The sequence below is a fragment of the Danio rerio genome, chromosome 9 (assembly GCF_052040795.2).
Source record: "Danio rerio strain M-AB ecotype USA chromosome 9, GRCz13ab, whole genome shotgun sequence".
Classification (NCBI taxonomy): Eukaryota; Metazoa; Chordata; class Actinopteri; order Cypriniformes; family Danionidae; genus Danio; species Danio rerio.
This window is the reverse complement of record NC_141029.1, coordinates 29,742,061-29,765,000: the sequence shown is the minus strand read 5'-3', so window position 1 is coordinate 29,765,000 and position 22,940 is coordinate 29,742,061. Positions and strand designations below refer to the sequence as shown.

The window sequence follows — 22,940 nt, the reverse complement described above, 5'->3', positions numbered from 1 at the left end:
GCTAGGGTGCAGTATCTGGTTGTTAGGGTGTGGCTAGAAAGTTAAAAGGCCATCGGTGATTGGCTGCTGGCTAGACTGAGTTAAATGAGCTCAGCCATTAGTCTGTAGGACAGTTTGATGCAGAGTTATGAGCTCACAAAGTTTGATCCAATGTAAAGTCAATGAGAGTCTTTTGCAATGGAAGTCTATGGGACGGTTTCTAGGGTCCAAAAGTGGTTGCTAGGGCGTGGCCAGAAAGTTTAAAGGTGATCAGTCATTGGCAGATTGATGGTCTGAGTTAAATGAGCCTAGTTAGAAGTCTGTGTGACATTCTGACGCGGAGTTATGAGGTCGCAAAGTTTGATCCAATGTTACGTCTATGGGATTTTTCCGACGGTCCCGGGACGTTTTTCGGAAAACCGAAAGTCGGATCAGTCGGAAAAGATATAGCAACTCGAGTCAGAATAGTTCGGAGGTCTGACCCAAGTTTGATGGTCATAGCTTGAAAGGCCTAGGACGAGATAGAGTTTAATTTTTAGTCTCAGAAGAAGAATAATAATATAGAATAAAGATTCTTAAAGTTTGAGAACAAACTTTGAGGCTGGCTTGTGAAAGCCTGACGGTAATAGTTTATTTAGTTTAAACAGTTTTAAAAAGTATGAAAAGATAGATAGATAGATAGATAGATAGATAGATAGATAGATAGATAGATAGATAGATAGATAGATAGATAGATAGATAGATAGATAGATTAGCATATTATTAGCATGATTCTAGCATGAATTAGCATGTTGTTAGCATGATTCTAGCATGAATTAGCATTTGACTAGCATGATTCTAGCATGAACTAGCATTTGACTAGCATGATTCTAGCATGAATTAGCATGTAGTTAGCATGATTCTAGCATGAATTAGCATGTACCTAGCATGATTTTAACATGAATTAGCATGTTACTAGCATGATTTTAGCATGAATTAGCCCGATTCTAGCATGAATTAGCATGTTGTTAGCATGATTCTAGCATGAATTAGCATGTTACTAGCATGATTCTAGCATGAATTAGCATGTTGTTAGCATGATTCTAGCATGAATTAGTATGTTACTAGCATGATTCTAGCATGAATTAGCATGTTACTAGCATGATTCTAGCATGAATTAGCATGTTGTTAGCATGATTCAAGCATGAATTAGCATTTGACTAGCATGATTCTAGCATGAATTAGCATGTTACTAGCATGACTCCAGCATGAATTAGCATGTTGTTAGCATGATTCTAACATGAATTAGCATGCTACTAGCATGATTCTAGCATGAATTAGCATGTTGTTAGCATGATTCTAACACGAATTAGCATGTTACTAGCATGATTCTAGCATGAATTAGCATGTTGCTAGCATGATTCTAGCATGAATTGTCATGTGACTAGCATGATTCTAGCATGAATTAGCATGTTGTTAGCATGATTCTAGCATGAATTAGCATGTGACTAGCATGATTCTAGCATGAATTAGCATGTGACTAGCATGATTCTAGCATGAATTAGCATGTAACTAGCATGATTCTAGCATGAATTAGCATGTTGTTAGCATGATAGATAGATAGATAGATAGATAGATAGATAGATAGATAGAGAGAGAGAGAGAGAGAGATAGATGATAGATAGATAGATAGATAGATAGATAGATAGATAGATAGATAGATAGATAGATAGATAGATAGATAGATAGATAGATAGTGTGCGAGCATGAGTCAAACAAGCCAACCCCCGCCTCTCTACGATGTTCTGATGCTGAGATATAGCTGGTGTTATATCGTTGCTAGGTTAGTCTGTTTTGTTGCTATGGAGTTGATTGACAGCTTAGACTGATGATGTATCAAAGCTTTTTGCCAGTATGAACAGTTAAAAACAACCCCCATGTCTCTATCACACTGCAGCATGACAATATCAGTCTGAACCTCTTTAATGGCAGTCTATGGGACAGTTGCTAGGGCGCAGTATCTGGTTGTTAGGGCGTGGCTAGAAAGTTTAAAGGCCATCAGTGATTGGCTGCTGGCTAGACTGAGTTAAATGAGCTCAGCCATTAGTCTGTAGGACAGTTTGATGCAGAGTTATGAGCTCACAAAGTTTGATCCAATGTAAAGTCAATGAGAGTCTTTTGCAATGGAAGTCTATGGGACGGTTTCTAGGGTCCAAAAGTGGTTGCTAGGGCGTGGCCAGAAAGTTTAAAGGTGATCAGTCATTGGCAGTTTGATAGTCTGAGTTAAATGAGCCCAGTTAGAAGTCTGTGTGACATTCTGATGCGGAGTTATGAGGTCACAAAGTTTGATCCAATGTTACGTCTATGGGATTTTTTCGACGGTCCCGGGACGTTTTTCGGAAAACCGAAAGTCGGATCAGTCGGAAAAGATATAGCAACTCGAGTCATAATAGTTCGGAGGTCTGACCCGAGTTTGATGGTCATAGCTTGAAAGGCCTAGGACGAGATAGAGTTTAATTTTTAGTCTCAGAAGAAGAATAATAATAATATTAAGTTTAATAGGATAACAGTAGTCTGGCTTGCTACACAAGCCAGCCTAACTAGGTTTCTTCTAAAGCTGTAAGTAAACTTCTGCAAGAACAACTTTCATATTGGATACAACATTTGCGAATAAATCACTGTTTCCATTCACTGAGTTAAAGATAACAATACTGTATACTGTACAGCAGGGGTCTCAAACTCAAATTGGCGGGGGCCATTTCAGTAACTGACAATTCATAGGAGGGCCATTTTAACATTCAAGCACACGAAAAAAATGGAAACCTGATGTAACTGTGGCACTCAGACATTCTTCCCCAGAGCATTAAAGCTCCTTCTTTGTGTGTCTTGTTGTACATATTGAAGGGATAGTTTAAATTGCTATGAAAATACTACAGTTTAATAATAAGCATAATGATAATAATAACTATTATTGTGTTCCAATAAATTGTTGCCTAACCAAACGTTTAACAGATAGCATAAGAATGCAACTTTATTGACTTAACTGGAAATTGTTCTTCTCAATATCATTCTTTTTTGTAAAACTAAGCAAAGAGGGGGAATATATGCATATACTCACATTTACTTTAACATGTTCAATTTAGCCAGCAGTAGAAAGTTACTAATGCACATTCTTTATACAATTGTTAATATGCATATTAGGAAAACCTATTAATGAGACAGTTTGAACCGAGTATTAGCAAAATTATCATATCATATGTGTATGAAGAGGTGTTTGTACAACAAAATACAGGTGGTATAAAACTGATTATAATCAAATGATCCTTGAATATTTGTAATATTTATTTCAACACTTAAATCAGCCCAGGGCCGGAGTGGGACTCCTTTTCAGCCCAGGAGTTTCAAGCATTAGACCGGCCCACCTCAGTTTACGACTGACTATATTAAAATAAGGTCATTTCCAATTCAGATTCTAATTACACTATCACGTCTTTTTCAAGAAAACAGCTGCTTTAGAACTTCAAATGTTCAACAACCTTACAGTTGTATATGTTTAAACAATAAAAATGAAAAAAAAAATTACTCAGATGAGGATCAAACACGGATCGACGATGTTGTAACGCAACGTTCTGACCACTAGACCACATTGGCGCTGTTACTCTTCTGTGGCCGGAAAGATAGTTAGATCATCAATACTCTGTAGGCTGCATTTTGCTCTTGGGGCTGCGAGACAATAAATAAGAAGAGCTGAGCTGCGGCAAAATAATGAATAAAAAGAGTGAGGCTATGGTCAAATAAATAAATCAATGAAAAAAGAAGTGCGACTGCTGAGAGCGCAAGCAGCAAGAAACACCGGCCCTCACGGCCAAAAAACGGACCGGCCCACCGGGAGCTCTCCCGGTCCTCTCGAATGGCCAATCCAAACTGAAAGTAACTGAAAGTAACTTGAACATATAGTACAGTACCTTAAATGTCCAGTAGGTGGGGGGTCAAAACCACAAGTATATATGCGACAGCCCAACAATAATAGTGATTCTAAAATAAATGTATCGCTCGGCCGAATCTGGGCAGTTTGAGACCCCTGCATTACAGCAACTTTGGCTCAGGCATTTTAGACAGACTGAAACATTTTTGAGATGTTTTGTGATGAGATCAATCTGCTGGCTTGTTTAATAATCTCCTCACATTAATGTGAGTTTATTGTTGTTGCATATTTATTCAGTAAATGCATCAGTAAATGTCTTTTTGCTGGAAAAATTTCAATTCAATAAAGCTGCAAATTTTAAACGCAAATTTTCAGAATGATTTTTAGAATGTATGCTCAGCTGGGTGTTTTATTTCATCCAGTATATTTTTATGCAAAGGAATTTTACTTGTTGACTTGTGGAGCTGCGCATTAATAGATTTGCTGAACTTCAACTCTGAAAACTGGACTGAAACAGTTTCAATTTACTAGAACTTCTATGTTAAGCTGCTTTGACACAATTTGCACTGTAAAAGCGCTATAGAAATAAAAATGTATTGAATTGAATAAATAGATGGATGAAAACATACTGTACAGCAATGTTATCTGTTAATTTATGTTAAAATATGTGTCTTCTGTTCAAATTCTTCAAATGAATAGATATTATTTTTTATTTAATTATTAAAAATTATCCAGGAGGCTCATTTTGCATTTTCAAAAGCACATCATACTGTATAATAGCACAACATGAATGACAAACTTAGTCCACCGTCAATTTAAAAAAAACCTTTGCTATACAGAAAGCACACAAATCAAATCTTATAAATCCAAAACTATTTTTGTTGACTGATAGGAAGAGATTAAGCACTAAAGTTAAGGTGTGCTGACAGTTTTTCGCTTTGTAGATATGTGTTAATAATGCTAAGCCCAACAAAGTGTAAATACTTTACCTCTTTACTGGGTGAAAATTCCAGAAGAAGGTTGCATAGTGTTGAAGAGGCCATGACCAGCACCTCATCTGGTGCGTTCTGTAATAACTACCAAAACAAACAAAACATATGTTTATTCTGTTCAGCTTAGATTAGCGTTGATATTCAGCTTAGCATCATCGAGATGTCATACCTTCATTAGTGGTTTCCATACGGCATGATCATGGAAACTCGTTCTTAGCTGTTGTACTGATCGTGATAAACTGTGGAGACATCTAGAGGAAAACAAATAAAAAGAAATCATCTGAAATACAAAAGCAACATTTTTTAAATTCTTGAAACTCTTTCAACATCCAATTGCTGTGGCATTTCAACAAACACATTTCATATTTGCTCCACTGATCAATAGTTTGAGGTCAGTAAGAGGTCTTGAATGTTTTTAAGCTCATCAACAGTGCATTCATATTATAAAAATTAATTACAGAAGTACTGTGAAAAGAGATGCCTCATACCTGACTGCTGCTAACCGTACTTTGATACTAGATTCTGATAAGCCGCTAACAATTCTGTCCATCATGTTTTCCGTCTCTGTAATCTGTAGGGGAGAAATTGGATCTTTCATTACATCAACCCAATATCTTTACTTAGGGATGTTCATTGTGAATCTTTTTCCTGACTGACAACTGACATTTATTACATGTAAAATGACAATGTCAATTAAATTACAATTAAATTCAATTAGATGTGTGACTGTGACTCTTTGAAAATACCTCTTATGTTTTATCTTACATAACCATTATATACAGTTAGGGCTGAAATTATTAATACCGATGGCAAATTCTGACAAAAAAAAGCTTTTGTTTAAATGTAAACAAAAGCTGAGATTTTTTTTATTATGCCTCTTGTACATCATCTTATTATCTTTCAGAAGAAAAATGACAGGGGTGAAGCCCTAAAAAAGCCCTGAAAAAAATTATGGTGGAATAAAAGTTACTTTAAGTCAGATTTTGCCAGGTGTGTGTTTGTGTTTAATGAAATTTACTTTTAAAATAACATAAATGACCCACTGAACTACTTATTTTGACAATAATAGTAATCTTCTAATAATCTTCTCATAGAATTCCTACAATCAATTAACAGGTCATTTTGAAAAACCTTTCATTATTTACTCCTCCTTGAGTTGTTCCAAACCTGTTAGATATTCTTTTGTTGAAAACAGAAAATATTTTAAGAAAGAAAATTGGAAACCATGTAACAATTGACTTTCACAGTATGTTTTTCCTACTTTGAAAGTTGATGGTTTCAGGTTTCCAGCTTTCTTCAAAATATCTTCTTCTGTGTTCAACAGAAGACAGAAAGGTTTATTACCACTTGAGGGAGAGTAAATCGTAAGTAAGGTTTAATTTTCAAAAAGGTGAACTATCCTTTAAAAGACTGAAGAGGTTTAACTACACATGAGGAGAATGACAGGGATGAAGCCTGTCATTTACGATAAAAAAAAAATAAAACTTGCTGGTTGAATAAAAGTTACTTTAAATCAGAATTTCCCAGGTGTGTGCTTGTGTTAAATAAAATTTACTTTTGAAATAACTTAAATGACCCACTGAACTACTTGTTTGACAAAAATAGTAATCTTCTAATAATCTTCTTATAGAATTCCTACTGTCAATTAACAGGTCAGTTATGAAAATTTCTCTTTTTAACTGTCATGGTATCAAGGTTGACTTTTTAAGTCTTCAGTCACACTGATAATTTTTTTAGGAACACAAAGCATTATAACATAACGCTGGATAAAAATAAAACAACAGCAAAAGATAAATAAATTAGTTAAGATAAGCTAAAAATCTACACATCGAGGTAATCTATCTAAGCCAACTATGGTGTCTCACCTTCTTCCTGATGTCCTCATCATTAGACCCCAGTGAAGCATAGAGTTTAAAGGCTGCCTGTCGAAGCTCATGTGCATGTTTCAAGTCATGATCCAACTAAACACAGACAGGGACATTTTTTACTGTAAATTCAATGGCTTAATCAGCATAATCTGTATATTTAGGTTTATATAAAAACAGGAGAAGAAAATATGTCCTCCTTTATCAATTAATTAAATGCCAAAGACAAAAAAGATTTAGGTTTATACAAAAACAGGAGAAGAAAATATGTCCTCCTTTATCAATTAATTAAATGCCAAAGACAAAAAAGCATCAAAAATAATATGGCAATCATTTAGCTTGAGGCATCAAAACAATAAAAGTGCATAGTCATTAAAAATATAATAAAATTTAAAATAGAACAATTTAGGGAGACAGTTCATTCTTTTAGACATTTCGAAAAGCATAGGTCGTATTTTATATTTTATAATAAAAAAAGTTTTTTTTTTTTATAAATCACGCTGTCACATTTTATTTTATTTTTAATTTTTTTCTGAAATTTTATTTGAACATTATAATAATATTAGGTTTAAACAGTTTCCACTTGCATTTAAAATGCATTCTATGTACAGTTGAAGAAAAACTTAACAGCCCTCTGGTGATATTTTTTTATCAAATTTTTCCCAAGTGATATTTAACAAAGCCAAACAAAGGCAGTATGTCCTATATTACTTTTTCCTTTTAAAGAATATTTTATTTCTTTTAGTTTGACTGAAATAAAAACCCTTACATTTTATTTTTTACAATTTTTTTTAAGTCAATAGTTTTAGCCCCTTTAAGATTTTTTTTCGATTGGCTACAGAACAATCCACTGTTGTCCAATTACTTGCCTAATTAACCTAACTTGATTAATGAACATAATTAACCTAGTTAAGCCTTTAAAATGCACGTTAAGCTTATTATCTTGCAAGAACCCCCATAAGTCTGAATAACTAGTGAGAACATATAACCAGAAAAATATTATGTGCAGCCACTATGGAAAAGGCAAAAGAAATGAGTTTTTAGAAAGCAAATATTAAAACTATTATGTTTAAAATATTTGAAAAAAAGTGCTAATTTCACAGGAGGGCTAATGATATTTATTTCAACTGTTTATGAAATCCCTATTGATTTCCCTTTGACCCATGTACATGTATGCAGTTACCCTTTTAATATCAGTGATGGCGCTGACAGAGCTTGGGTATTTAAAGTAGTCAGCTAACATGGATACAAGATGGTCTGTGACACTGGCAATGCGTTGCAGTTCAATATCTGGCTCCATTAGGTAGGCCAGCGTCTCTGCACCCTCCACTCTCTCCTCCAGTAACCGCTCTTTACTGCACATCCGGACCAGGCATGGCAGAGTCTGTCCAAACAAACACACACACACACACACCCAACTTGTTTATGTGTGCTGTCAGCTTTTAAATTAGTCACAATATGAATAGGTGTTGTTGCTACCTTCAGTACAATGCAGTTGTCTTCTGTCCTGATGGCTCCTGCTCGACACATGTATGTTAAACTAGGAGGAAGAGTAGGAGTATATAAATTGAAGAGTTCACACAGGTAAATTTACTTTAAATTAGTGGCACAGATAATCTAGTGGCAAATCATTCCTCCTGCTCTTTTTCAAACTTTAATTCTTGTCAATATCTATTCACCTTAGTCTTCACATAAGCGCGTATGCAGCCATTTGAATGTCTTTGGCTTGAGACTTCCGGTCTCATTCACTTCCATTCATTTTTATATGTTAAAAACAGCTTGTTAAGCTTCTTGATGTTGTAAATTTTATTATTATAATATTCTTCTTGGTCTGTATAGTCATGCAAACACAAGTAGTTTGACTGTTTTCTGACATTATTTTTGTTCTAGTCATTTCTCCAATAGTCAACTAAATTGGAAGTTCTAAAACAATCGCAAAAAACGAGAGCACTTCCACATTGAAGAATGAGGTAAAAACTGTTATATTAAAATAAAGGGAAAAATTATAATATAACTATATCATAGGATAAAAACAATAATAATAAATATTAACTGCAGGATGAGATTTACTCACCATTTGGCGGCTGTAAGCTGCATTTCGATAGGTTTGTCCCTTTGCATCATTCTAACAAAAACCTGAGAAAGCTGCTCACCATCTACAAGCACTGAAAACACACACAAGTACATACAGTAAAACAAATATTTATTAAAGGCATGTTTCAGCTTAAAAATATCATTTAAAATGCATTACATTTAATGATGTGTTTTCTATTTACTTTACTTTAAAATCTAAAATTTTCTCCTTTGAATTTCCAGCAGGCACTGCTTTAGTCTTTATTTGTCCTCCTGAGGTGTTAATATTCTGATTTGATGCTTTGAAACAACAATGCTGCTTTATATATACACAAACATTTTATTTAATTATTTCGTAAAAAACTTTTAAAATCTTATTCTTAGATTAGAGTATTTTAACAATCTTAGATTATTTAATAAATAGAATGAATAAACAACTGAATAAATGAATGATTAAAATATTATACTGTCACTTTTGAATCATTTAATTCATCCTTAAATGAAATAATACATATATAAAATAAATAAAAATAAAATAAAATTATATATATATATATATATATATATATATTTTTTTTTTTTTTTTTTTTTTTTTTAAAGCATACTGACACAAATATTTTAAGCGACTTAGACTGAAATTACTTCTTTAGCAACAATGATGAAGTTCAACAAAATCAGCAATTACAATGCAATCATATTTACTTGTAAGCATCTACAGAAGTATAGAAACTCTCAATGGAGATTCTGAATGCTATTTTATACTTTCAAAAACCAACTCTACACTCTCATTTCACTGAACAGTGATTCTGATATTAATAAAGATTAAGAAAAAAGATGGACTGCACACAAAAGAGATATTCTTGGCTAACTGTTAGCCAGAGGGACAAAATAATGATGATGGTAGGAGAGAGAGGGTCATGCTCACCATTCACCAGTGTCATGGAGACCTGAGCGTTCTCATAGGCCAAGACTGAGAAGCACTTCAACGCCTGCATCCGTACCTGCAGAAAGAGTTGTTCCCACATTATTACTCAGAATACACCAACCATTATTAAAAATACAATAGCTAACAGAAAAAGCCACAAGGTTACATATCGAACCTTATAAGATGGAGAGATAAGCAGAGGAGCGATGTTCTGGATGGCACCGTGGTTGAACAACACTGTCTGATGTTCAGGAGTCTGAAAAAAAAAACATTAAATGAAACCAACACAGGCTAATGGAAAATATACGTAGCATTTTTGCAAATATTATACATTTGTACTTTCCTGTTTCATACTAGTTTTAATATATACAGTAAATAGCGCTAAAATTGGGTTTTCAGGAATAGGTAAACATGGGCACTGAACATGTGCCCAAGTAGAATACTTAGCATCAAGTGCAATGCTGTACAAGCTACAGAGAAAACATTTGTTAGACAAACCATACATAAGTATATAAATGCAGTATGTGGTGCAAATCATAAAAATGTATTAGTCTACAAATGATGCACTACAGTGAGAATATTTGGAGGTTATATATGGCAGTGGTTCCTAAAATAGGGTTGATAAATATATAACTATATAACTATATACTATATATTGGCTGAATGTGGAGGATGATTTCTTGCTGTAGTCTCCAAAATTAAACCAAAAACTTACTTGCTGTGCAAACAGTGTGCCCACCAACCTCATTAGGTGAGGTTAATGTTAAAATTAAGCAAATTAATAATTATTATAAAAAAAAATTAAATGGTTGTTGGATTGTTGCCATTTTTTAGTGTTCAATAAGCTTTTGTTTATTTGTAGTGTGTGCTACGTTTGCATGTTTATAACCATCTCAGAGGACAGTGCGGCTCGCAAGTAACTGGTATTGTTCTTTTGGGGGTCATGGGCTTTCATGGTTTGAAAAATGCAGTGAATTGTGTACAGCAGGGGTCCTCAGTGCAATATTTTGTGGCCCGCGCCGACCGCTGTACATTGACAAAATCAGCGGAGCGGGGAGCGGGGATTCTATCCGTACACAGCGGTCACTGGCATTCACCGCCCGCCGTGTAAACAAAGGGGCGGGGATGCCGGTGACGTCACCACGCACCCCGCCCCTTTGTTAGACGCTGTGACGGGCGGGAAGTGTTAGGAGGGAACTCGCGCCGGCCAAGGTAAGCTGTTCCCGCCCCTGCCTGCCACTTAGCTACCTATCTGCAGCCTGCCACCTACCTAGCTACAGCCTGCATCTTATATATATTATAGGTAGATACAGACTGGTACAGACTGATGTGACTGGAGTGGGGTGGGGGTGTTTTATTTATACATATATACGCCTTTTTTTTAGGTGGGGGCAGGCACGTGCACACATAGGGCTCAACCTGTGCAGTGCACATGCCCTTTTTAGTCTTGGATAGAAAGTGCCCTTCCAAAATGATCAAAAGTGCCCCCGCGACACGGCACACCTTCGGTCCCGCCCTTCAGTAGGCGTGCGACAACACCGCTCTTGAGTACGCGCGCGACAACACAGCTGATCAGTACGCGCGCGATAACACCGCTCTTCAGTACGCACGCATCCACTATGCAGATCTGCACCTTCCAAAATGATCAAAAGTGCCCCCGCGACGCGGCACACCTACGGTCCCGCCCTTCAGTAGGCGCGCGACAACACAGCTGATCAGTACGCGCGCTATAACACCGCTCTTCAGTACTCTTCAGTACGCTCTGACATCAATGTACATCTGACATCAATGGACCGAATCAAGAAAATCAACCAGAGAAGATTCAGACATCAAAGAAGGTGGACCCTAAGAGCCGCATCTACCTATTAAACATTCATCACTGATCAGTGGCAATTTAAAGATATTTACCAGCTGAACATCATTTTTAGGAACGTCGTTTCAAACTCCTGAAACAAACTCGAAATAACCTTTGTTTGGGACTGCTTTTGTTTGAAATTGTGTTCGTTCTTTACTTTAAGCATAATAGAGTCTTTTTAGTGTGGCCACAAATGTGTCTGTATATGGCTAAACCAATCAGAATGCCTCATCATAAGTCTGAATAACAGCATATTAAGTTGTGTGTGTTAAAAAAACACCTGCTCTACAAAGGGTGCTAATCAATGACACACAGGTAGAGGTTGTGGAGGAATATAGGTACCTAGGAACAATTATCAACAACAGGTTGAAATTTGATCAAAATAAACATACCATTGTTAATAAGGCTCATCAAAGACTGCTTTTATTGCAGAAACTCAACTCTTTTAATGTAGAGAAAGTTATTCTTAAGACCTTTTGCAATTCATTTATTGAAAGTATTTTGTCCTTTTCCTTTATTTGTTGGTTTTCTTCACTGTCCATAAAAAACAAGAATCATCTTCAAGGCATCGTTAATTTGTGTTCAAAGATTTTGGGAGTTCCCCTGAGAAGTCTTGCATACTATTACGAACAGCAAGTGTTGAGGATGGCACATAAAATACTAGGAGACAGCACACACACCCCTTGGTCGACGTCTAAGGACAATAAGATGTTCCACAAATCGTTATAAATTTAATTTTGTGCCTGAAGCAATTAGGTTATGTAATAAATGTAGTTAATCGATAGACTATTATTTGTTTTTTGAACTTGCCGTTAAGTGTTGATGTTTATTGCGTTAAGTGTGTCATTCTTGTAATACTATATGTAAAGTACCACCATGTAGAAATGAATTGCCCCAAAGGGAATAATAAAGGTTTAAACTAAACTACCTTGCAGCAGTGGGCGAAGATTTGCGTGATGTATTCCTGCGTGTGCTGTGACCGACTCAACAAAGACATGAGGTGGGGGATAACGGTGGGATCCTGATGAAAATAAAAACACGTTGATCACTATCTCGCTTATACATATGTAAATATATAAAAGAACTGGACATGTGCTTACTGTGTAGAGTAGCTGGACTGGTGTGACTGGGCTGATGAAAACAGTTCTTAAACAGCGCAGACATGCCTCAATAAAGATCAGATCAGAACACAAGAGACCTGTGCACAAACATTGGAGACTTGAGCACTTTTCTTATGACATATAAAGCAGAAATGTTCATAGATTTCAAGAAAAAATAATAGATTGAGAACCTTGCAGCAGGGCTGGGATGATGTGACAGTCCACCAGGGACTTGATGTTGTTCTCGGTGCCCATGGATAGACTGCCCAACACAACCGCACATTCAGTCCTCAGCTCCAGAGTGGAGGAGCTCTGCTGGAGGAGATACAGGAGTCTACAAACACAAACACACTTTCTGATCAGCAATGAACATATCTAATGTGTATATTCAACTTGGGAAATCATTTAAAATGTCAATTTCAAAAATAGTCAATGCTGATTGAAGAGAAACAGGAAAAAAAACATAAGGAGGGCTTGAGTTTGTTTGCCTGAATCAATTGGATGGCTTTTTTTTTCAGAATAGTTTGAATTTTACCATTTCAAGTCATGAAGTTATTAGATTATTACCTCACACTTGACTTTTTATCTCTAAAGATTAAGTTTATTTATTGATGGTTCTGATACAGAAGTTAAAATGTAAAGATACATATAAAAGAAAGCCTTTAACTCAAATTTTTATATAATATAAAAAACTCAAAAATATTTAGAATATTAAAAACAGTACAATGTAACCACAATTATGAGGAAAAACATGACAAAAGAATTGTGATAAAATCTAATTTGCTGAATAAAAAACCTGAAGAAAACAGAAAAACCTGAGAACAATTGTTCATATTGTATTATATTATATTATATTATATTATATTATATTATATTATATTATATTATATTATATTATATTATATTATATTATATTATATTATATTATATTATATTATATATTTTGCACTGGTTTCCCTATTTGCAAGTTCCGCAATCACGCTTGAAATGTCGAGCTGATAGATCTTTTTCAGTAGCAGCTCCAAGACTTTGGAACGATTTTCCACTCTCCTTAAAAACATCTCCAACTTTTGAGTCTTTTCAGAAGTCACTGAAAACACAGAAATTTTCTTTAACTGTTAATCATGTGTTCTGAGTTTACGGATTTTGGTTTCTTGTATGTTTGCATGTATTACATGTTTTTATGTAGCATTTTGGTACCCATTGTGATTGGTTGAAAGTGCTCTAGAAATAAAGAGTTGAGTTGAGTTATATATTATATTATCTCTAAATATTGACTTTTTCCTCAGAATTGTGGTCTAAACTAACACATTAAAATTGTATGAGATGTAAACTGCTAAGAAAACAGAACTGTAAGTCTCTGACAAGCAATTGTTAACTCATTAATGTAATTTACTTATTATTTATTCATTTTATTTATTCATTTATTTGTTAAATTATTATTATCACTTTTATTCTGAGATTACAGAAAGGACATAAGAATATTTCTAACACATTCTTCTAACAAATACTGCAACATACAGTAGTCAACATTATAAGTGGATCTAAACCTTAATTCAAAATGGTCCTGAAACCATTCAGCAACACCTATTCCTGTCTTTAAAAAAACTGTCTTGACTTCTGTATACTCCATTAGCAAGTAAATTTTGACTTTATGACTTTAAGATCAATCCCACTATTAGATGAGATGACTGTATAACTGTATAATGGTATAAAGCAGCTATGATGTCTCAGTCTTGCTAGTTTTACAAAACCTCTATTGGTAAAAGGGAGTAAAGTGGGAGGACCTACCTTGGCACGGCTCCCAGCACGATCAGGTTGGCCTTCTGTTTGTTGTTTCCGATGACAGCATTCTTCATGTCACTGTTAACACAGGTGCAAACACATATGACATGACGCCAATGCCATAATTCTTAAAATATTGCAACTCTAATTAACCTCAGAACGTCTAAATGGTGGAGAGTCCATGCATTAATTAAATTAGTACAAATATTACAAGCATTCTTTTATTAGTTATTGTAACTGTGTGAAAAATAAATGACCAAAATATTATAATTGTGTTATTTAAAACAGCTGAATTAAAGGAGACTAGTGTCTTTGTTAGACTTTATCATATATCTAGACAGTTAACATGTATTTAAATGATGTGAGGATCATAGAGGCTTATAGCGATAGAGTAAATAGTAAGAGACTCCCAGCACAGATCTCATGACTCAATCAGCTCACTCACAGCATGCACAGGTCATGAAGCCACACTCAAGTTCTCCTTTGAGGTTTCTACTTAATAGTATGAACATCGCACTTGCAGCACAAAGTGATTCTGGTCTGAATAAAAATGGAAATGCAATGTTTTTTTTTTTTATTTGTCTTTTAATTCTATTCTAAAACAAAACCTAAGTACATTAATAATGCATGTTATAAATATTCTTCTTTACTTTGTGAAGAAAAAAAACAGTTAATGAGTGAATGTTTTAGAAAGGATTATTGCTATATATACAGAGTTTAAATTATGTATGAATGTAACCATACAGTTTCAATAAACCTATGCAGCAGTGATGTTGTTTTTGCACTCAAAACCTTTATTACAATTTAAACCATTTAATATGTTCAAAATCTTTTTTTAATGATGGGGTGTGGATGTAGGGATGAAATATAAATATTAGATATTATAGAAATTATGATAAGAGAACTAAACTTAACTAAACATGAAGTATAATGATAATTTAAAGCTAAATTGCAGTCCTAATAACTAAATTAATACTGATAATAAAATACAAAGGGCGTCAAGGGGGCGCAGTGGGTAGCACGATCGCCTCACAGCAAGAAGGTTAACGGTTCGAGCCTCGGAAGGCTCAGTTGGCGTTTCTGTGTGGACTCTGTGGAGATTGCATGTTCTCCCTGTGTTCGTGTGGGTTTCCTCTGGGTGCTCCGGTTTACCCCACAAGTCCAAACACATCCGCTATAGGTGAATTGGGTAGGCTAAATTGGCCATAGAGTATGTGTATAAATGAGTGTGTGTGGATGTTTCCCAGTGATGGGTTGCAGCTGGAAGGGCATCCGCTGCGTGAAATATGTGCTGGATAAGTTGGCGGTTCATTCTGCTGTGGTGACCCCTGATTAATAAAGGGACTACGCCAAAAAGAAAATGAATGACACAACAAATAATTCAGTAAAAGGAATAAAAATATATAAATATAAAAAAAATAACTAAAGCATAAAACAGACCTTAATATTAATATTAATAAATATTAATAAATAGTTATAAAATATTGGCATTTTGACAATACTCACTTAAGATCAAAACCAGTTGAAAGTTGTAATAATTACGAAAGTCAAAACAAGTTATTAAAAACAACTAGTTTTATCATCTGACACAAAAAATTCTTGCAATTTTTAAATCTGAATGGATTCTAATTGGCTGTCAATGTTTTTTATGATTATGTTGTTTAAATTATATATATATATCATGTGAATGTCATGTGAATGCTTTATTATTTCACATTTTTAGAACTATTTCTTTGGGGTTATGCCCTTGATCCCAGGTGTGGATGGGGTTTATAGTTATTATTTGTGATGCATCTCTGTTGAAGTTGTTGTTGTTGACAATGTTGCATCATGTTTAAATCTGAGGAAGCATAATGTAATTCTAGAAGAAACAGTATCTTAGTATGATGGAGTCTCTATAACTGTGGAAAAGTACTATGGGCTATGGAAGTCAGGAAACGTCAAGCTAACAGTAACCAGAGCTGGAGTTAAAAATAAAGATGAAGAGAGCGAAGCCACAGCTACTTCGACACTGTCACATAAACACATAAGTACAGCAGCAGCGCACAACATCTTACATGAAACAAATAAAAAAAAAAACTAAAAAAAACAACACAGACTTGTTCTACAAGAAATAAAACATCATCCTGTGGTGACAGTCACAGCTTTTTGCACTTAAATGTGAACACAGTGAACTGTAACACAGAGAAAGGACACATGGTTGCGTACTCACATGACTCCCTGCAGGACGTTCTGTGGGTCGGGGTCGAAAAGCCGGTCAACATAGTGGCGACTCGTGGCTGTGACTTCCTGCATGGTCACAAATGACAGAACAAAGATGATTCAGCAAACTCGTCCCATCTGAGGCATCACAACACCCTCTTTCTCGCCCCACAGCCTCCTCTCTGGCTCACAGGGTCACAACACTTCAGTCTGTTTATCCTTACAGTCGCAGACTGTTGGTGGAAACCTCCAGAAGGACAGCAGAGATCTGATGCCGCTTCCTCAAACGTGCAAAGAGAGATGGCGATTTCATGCCAGAGTATTAGGGGATTGGAATGACCTGCAGACCACAAATGTATAAACTTGCTCATTTAGAGCCGGATCCGACGGAAATGCAACAACTTTATTCATTCATTCACTTTCTTTTCAAGTTACTCCCTTTATTAATCTGGGGTCGCCACAGCGGAATAAACCACCAACTTATCCAGCACATGTTTTAAGCAGAGGATGCCCTTCCAGCTGCAACCCATGACTGGGAAACACCCATACACTCTCATTCACACACTTACACTATGGACAATTTAGCCTACCCAATTCACCTATACTGCATGTCTTTGGACTGTAGGGGAAACCAGAGCACCCGGAAGAAACCCACGCGAATGCAGGAAGAACATGCAAACTCCACACAGAAACGCCAACTGACCCAGCCAAGGCTTGAACCAGCGACTTTCTTGCTGTGAGGCAACAGCATTACCTACTGCGCCACCGCATCGCCCGCAACAACTTTATTTAAAAGTATAAGGTAAACACAAAACAAAAGTAACTATACTGAGCTACTCCATGGGACTTGACACTTGTAAACACTCGCTCTAAAGGGTTCGCTGAAGTCTGTACGGGTCTGCAACCCACCATATGCGTGAACTCCACCCAGAAGTATAAATTAGCCTTGACAGCGTTCAAGTCACAAGTCGCGGGTCATGTCACTCCACATGTGCTAGGAAAAGTTATTGAAAAAATGTACCCGGTAAAATTAGATCGATTATAGGTTCTGAATGTCGATTTCGACGACTTTTCGAATAATAACCAAGCCCTAATAATAATAATAATTATTATTATTAATAATATTATTCATGAAAAGAATTATGAAAAAAATACACTTCGAAAAAAAGCTAAGCATAACATTCACACATCAAATAAAAAAATTATTTTTAAAAACTGCATTTACCTACCAGTATTTCCAACAGCTCAAAAATTCACACTGACTTGTAGAAGGCACCAACAAAACTTGTTCCAGCACAAAATGAGCTTTAAACACACTGCAACAATGCATTTGAATGATGTGGGATAATTATGGGATAAGCATTATGTCTAACTCTGATTACCCAGCCCTAAAGAGTTATGTGGCTGTCATTTTAGAGGTCATTGCATTTAGGCTGCACTTCTTACATAAACATTAACATTTATCTGACATTGGTTAAAGTGTGGGATGGAATGTAGGCCAAAACACGTGCTCTTGTCATCTGTTTAGGGTCTGAATGCCTTGCAGTTTTGTAATACGACAATAAATGACATCATGACAAGAATTCAGAAATATCACTATGCTGATAAAATTTTCAAAATTCTTATGGGCGTCTCAGAGACCTCAGGTGTAAATCATAAATAATAAGAACACTGTGAACAGAAACTGTGTTGATATGCACAATAATAACTTGACTTTCTGATAAGAGCATTTATTCATCATACTTCAAAGAGTTAACGCTTTAACAGTATCACTCTACTGATTTGATTAAATTAGAGAAGAACATTAAAAACATTTGAGAACAGAAAAGAAGATACTATACAAAACTAGGCTGCACGGTATTGGAAAAATATAACCTACATATATGTGTGTGTATGTGTGTGTACGATATGAACACAATTTTACAAGATGATTTGAATATCTCTATTTGGAAATAATTTATACATGATTTTTCACATGATTCTTTAAGAGAGTGCATCTGCAAAACATGTAATTGACAATCTACAATTATAGATACATTCAATAAAGAAAAAGAATAAATAAAATAAAATGTTTTATTGTTTTCCATGATGTCTTAACACTGTTCAGGTGCAGTTCTCAGCATATACAAGTACACCCCTCACAAATCTATCTTTTAAATTCATATTTTTAATAGGAAGTTATATTATAATTGTGCATATACATTAGATTAGTCAGCACTAAAGCCAAATCTGGAGCTTATCTAACAAAATAACTGACGAAAAACGGTCCAAAAACTAGTACACCCAAATGTACGTTATAGAAAAATAATATCTATAATTGAAAAAAAGTTAAAAATTCAGTTGAAATTTTGTAGGTTGTAATTTTATTTTTATTTTTAATTTTTTTTGCAATATTTTGCTTGAATGTAATTGTATAATCTTTCAATTTCTAAATATGTTTGTTGATTAAAATATTATTTGAATAAATATATCTGTTTAATAAATCTGTTTTATTTAAACATACCAAAATACATTGTTTATATTCACTAATGTATAAAAATGTTCATTTTCAAAAATGGGGTGCACTTAATTATGCCGAGGACTGCATATAGTTATTGAAGAATCAAATGTAAAATAATACGGCATAGTCTTCGCTATATAACAGTTCAATAAAATTATTTATTATTAGCTAATCATTTTAAGTTACAAACAGTACAATTTCTTAGGTCTGATTGCTTTTAAAATCATCACAGGCCTCAAAAAATATTTAATACAAAATAAACTAATATAATCCAGACTCAGCATTGAATATCCTGTCATGCGAATATTACGAATGCTCAGATCACGATATTGATGCTGAAACTATATATTGTGCAGCCCTAAAAAAGACTAAGCTAAAGTTGGTTTTATATTGACACATTCTGGCTTTCTCCTTAATAATATAATTTCTAAAAAATGCAATCATATTAGCTCTCAACAACTATCAAAGTACAACACTGTTTATAGACCATTTTGAAGGATGTAAACAAAAACAATGGTCCAAACATATTTCCTGTGTTACATTTTTAATGTATATAGCTTCCGAGAATCCAAAAAGAGCCACATATTGATAAATAATGTTATAATAGCTGTTTTGACACTAAGTTATGAGTGAATTACCTCTTGTTACAGTTATTAATTAGTTTGATAACAAGCAGGGAATGTTCATGAACCAATGACATCACCACAATGTAATGGTCTATAGCCAATCAAATAGTGTCAATGCTGTTTTGAAGTCATACTTACATTGGTTTCAGAGTGAATATTCAATGAAGTGGTAAACAATAAGGAGCGATATATAAACGAATATAAAACCAACTTTACCTCAATTCAAACAAAACATGAATGCTAGTTTTTAAAAGAGGTCACCTCCAAAAGGAATCATAGTAACACCATACTTTTCTACACTACCACTGAAGTACTTCATAATAACCGGTTAAGAATGATAATTACTATTTTTAATCTTTACTCTGTACAGGTACCACAGTATTGACAGGTGATCTCATCATTGCACCGGTGTCCCACCACAATGAGTGCAGATCAACATGTGTCAAAACACACTGGACACAAACTACAGGGCTGTCAAAAGGGGGGCGTTTCCAGCACATTTGCCCATCAGATCATCCCTTAAGCACTTCATCAGACAGTATCGAGCAGGTTTGATTTTGTTTTTGAAGCCGAGGCTCTAAATATAGATAGAAAACTAAATATAACTTTGATTTGACAGCTCTGAGCCCATCCAGATCTGCTGTTAGCCACATAAACAGACAAGCAGTCATCAGAAAAGCCACACCGGTGAAGTTAAGATCAACCGCTAAGGTCTATGTAATGTGTCTAGTGTATATCTGAAAAACCATGAAGTGAGAATGTGAGTTTTTAAAAGGAATAACCAAAGAGACTCACAGATAACACGCTGATGCGTAAAGGGGCCTCCAGCAGGCACGCCATCATTCACTCAGCGGAATATTCACAGCGGCACTTTCCACACGAACGTAGCTCAGTCAGCAGACTATTTACAGCGGCACTTTCGTTACAACCTTATCCAGCAGAACGTTCCCACCAGCACTTTCCACACCACTGGATTCCGGGATCTAAGGAGTTCTGCACAAAATATATATCATATAACATAATAAATATGAACATAACATGACATGTACATAATATTTATGGTTCCTATAACTTTTTGGGTTTCTGACTTTTATGACTTTAAGTTTTATTGATTAGTTCCCTATTTTTATTAACAAATGCTTGAACAATAATAGGAGAAAGGCATTAATACTTTTTTTAAAAATCACACAAAATACTGAAATAACAATGATTAAACATTCACAATCTTTTCATCTTCATTAATAATAATAATAATAATATTAATAATAATGATAATGATAATACTAATAATAATGATGATGATGATGATAATGATAATAATCTTATTATTATTAATACTTATTATTATTAATATATATATATATATATATATATATATATATATATATATATATATATATATATATATACATATAAATATATATATATATATATATATAAATATATATATACATATAAATATATATATATATATATATATATATATATATATATATATATATATATATATATATATATATATATATATATATATACAGTTGAAGTCAGACTTATTTATTATTATAACCCTGTTTATTTTTTCCCCCAATTTCTGTTTAACCGTGAGAAGACTTTTTAACACATTTATAAACATAATAGTTTGATAACTCATTTCTAATAACTGGTTTATTTTATCTTTGCAATGATGACAGTAAATAATATTTGACTAGATGTTTTTCAAGACACTTCTATACAGCTTAAAGTGTCATTTAAAGGCTTAACTAGGTTAATTAGGTTAACTATGCAGGTTAGGGTAATTAGGCAAGTTATTGTATAATGATGGTTTGTTCTGTAGACTGTTAAAAATATAGCTAAAGAGGATAATAATTTTGTCCTTAATATGGTGATAAATAATTAAAAACTGCTTTTATTGTAGCGGAATTAAAACAAATAAGACTTTCTCCAGAAGAAAAAAAATATTATACATACTGTGAAAATTTTCATGCTCTGTTAAACATAATTTGGGAGATATTTAAAAAAAAAAATTAAAGTGGGCTAATAATTATGAATTTACTGTGTCTAGAGAGAATGTTTTGAGTTTAATGCTAGGACCCGATATACCTGGAATTGGAATTGTCTCCAAATCACCAAGTCCACCCCAGCATTTGAGTCATCAATATTGGATTTTAACCTTAGAAACTCTTTTGCAGGATAAATGATTCATTGTGTTTTCGCCCCTTCATAGTTTACCCAAAAATTTTATTTATTGCTCATTCTGCCAGTTGTTCAAAATACATTTTCTTTTAGTAAAATGTTTATTGTTCATCTTTGCCAAGTAGGTCTTTATCTTTAGTGATATGCGTTTTTAAATGAAGGGATCAAATCACTGATCAGTAGCTAAATCAGTAGACTAAATGACTAAGATGTAATTAACAAGAAGCTTCTAGTCATATCTTAACTATTAATCAATAAAAACTACACAACAACCTCTTCACAAAGATAACTTGAGAAGCTTTACTTTAGGCTGTTTTCCAATCTCAGGAAGATTTTTCTGAATTTCTTACCGCTGAAATGTGTGTAAAACAATATATATTTTTGTAAAGATTAATTTAAATTATCGGTACTCGGAAATAATAAAACCTTAATCAAACCAATCTTTAAATAATTTATTTATTTATTTTGTGAAACAAATCGTTTGTTTATTAAACACACGTGAATTTGATTGGTCTTCCCCGATCAGCGCTGAGAAAAGTAACGTGTACAACGTGACAAAGCATGCAGCCGGCTACACTTTTCACATTGTATTTTCACTTTCTAATTCAGAATGCATTACTTGCCGAATTAGACAAGGATTAGTACTAGTATTAGAAAGTAGCACTCTTTTATTAATTTACCTTCCGTCTAAACGTTACCGGTGTTCTACCTTTGTTTTAAACTACAACTATTTTGATGTATTGTTCATTCTTATGTAAATTAAATAATAAAAAATGTGTCACTCTTCCACGTATGCTGTTTGGTTCGCAGTAAATTATTTATTATATTATCAGTAGTATTATTATTAACGAAGAATACAAAAAAAACCAACATTAAGGAAAGTGCGAATGAAGAGTGTAAAATTAATTTCGTACACAGGTCACATGACCAGTTTGCGCATG

General features: G+C 34.2%; 1 protein-coding gene across 2 annotated transcripts in view; it reads right to left on the bottom strand.

Annotated features, from left to right (window-relative positions):
* armc8 (armadillo repeat containing 8) overlaps positions 1-20,658 on the bottom strand; it is a 30,205-nt gene extending 9,547 nt beyond the window's left edge. Inside the window, exons 1-16 of one of the 2 annotated variants that reach the window (XM_087267011.1) lie at positions 20,602-20,658; positions 16,905-17,020; positions 16,691-16,767; positions 14,485-14,556; positions 12,885-13,027; positions 12,694-12,791; positions 12,522-12,614; positions 9,914-9,994; positions 9,739-9,814; positions 8,815-8,905; positions 8,220-8,280; positions 7,924-8,124; positions 6,741-6,836; positions 5,364-5,446; positions 5,045-5,126; positions 4,873-4,959 (exon numbers count right to left, since the gene is read on the bottom strand). In XM_087267011.1, the coding sequence (XP_087123137.1) occupies positions 4,873-4,959; positions 5,045-5,126; positions 5,364-5,446; positions 6,741-6,836; positions 7,924-8,124; positions 8,220-8,280; positions 8,815-8,905; positions 9,739-9,814; positions 9,914-9,994; positions 12,522-12,614; positions 12,694-12,791; positions 12,885-13,027; positions 14,485-14,552 (1,260 nt within the window). In that variant the 5' untranslated portion in view covers positions 14,553-14,556; positions 16,691-16,767; positions 16,905-17,020; positions 20,602-20,658. 2 annotated transcript variants of the gene reach the window in all.
* Between the last annotated feature and the right edge of the window lie 2,282 nt (positions 20,659-22,940).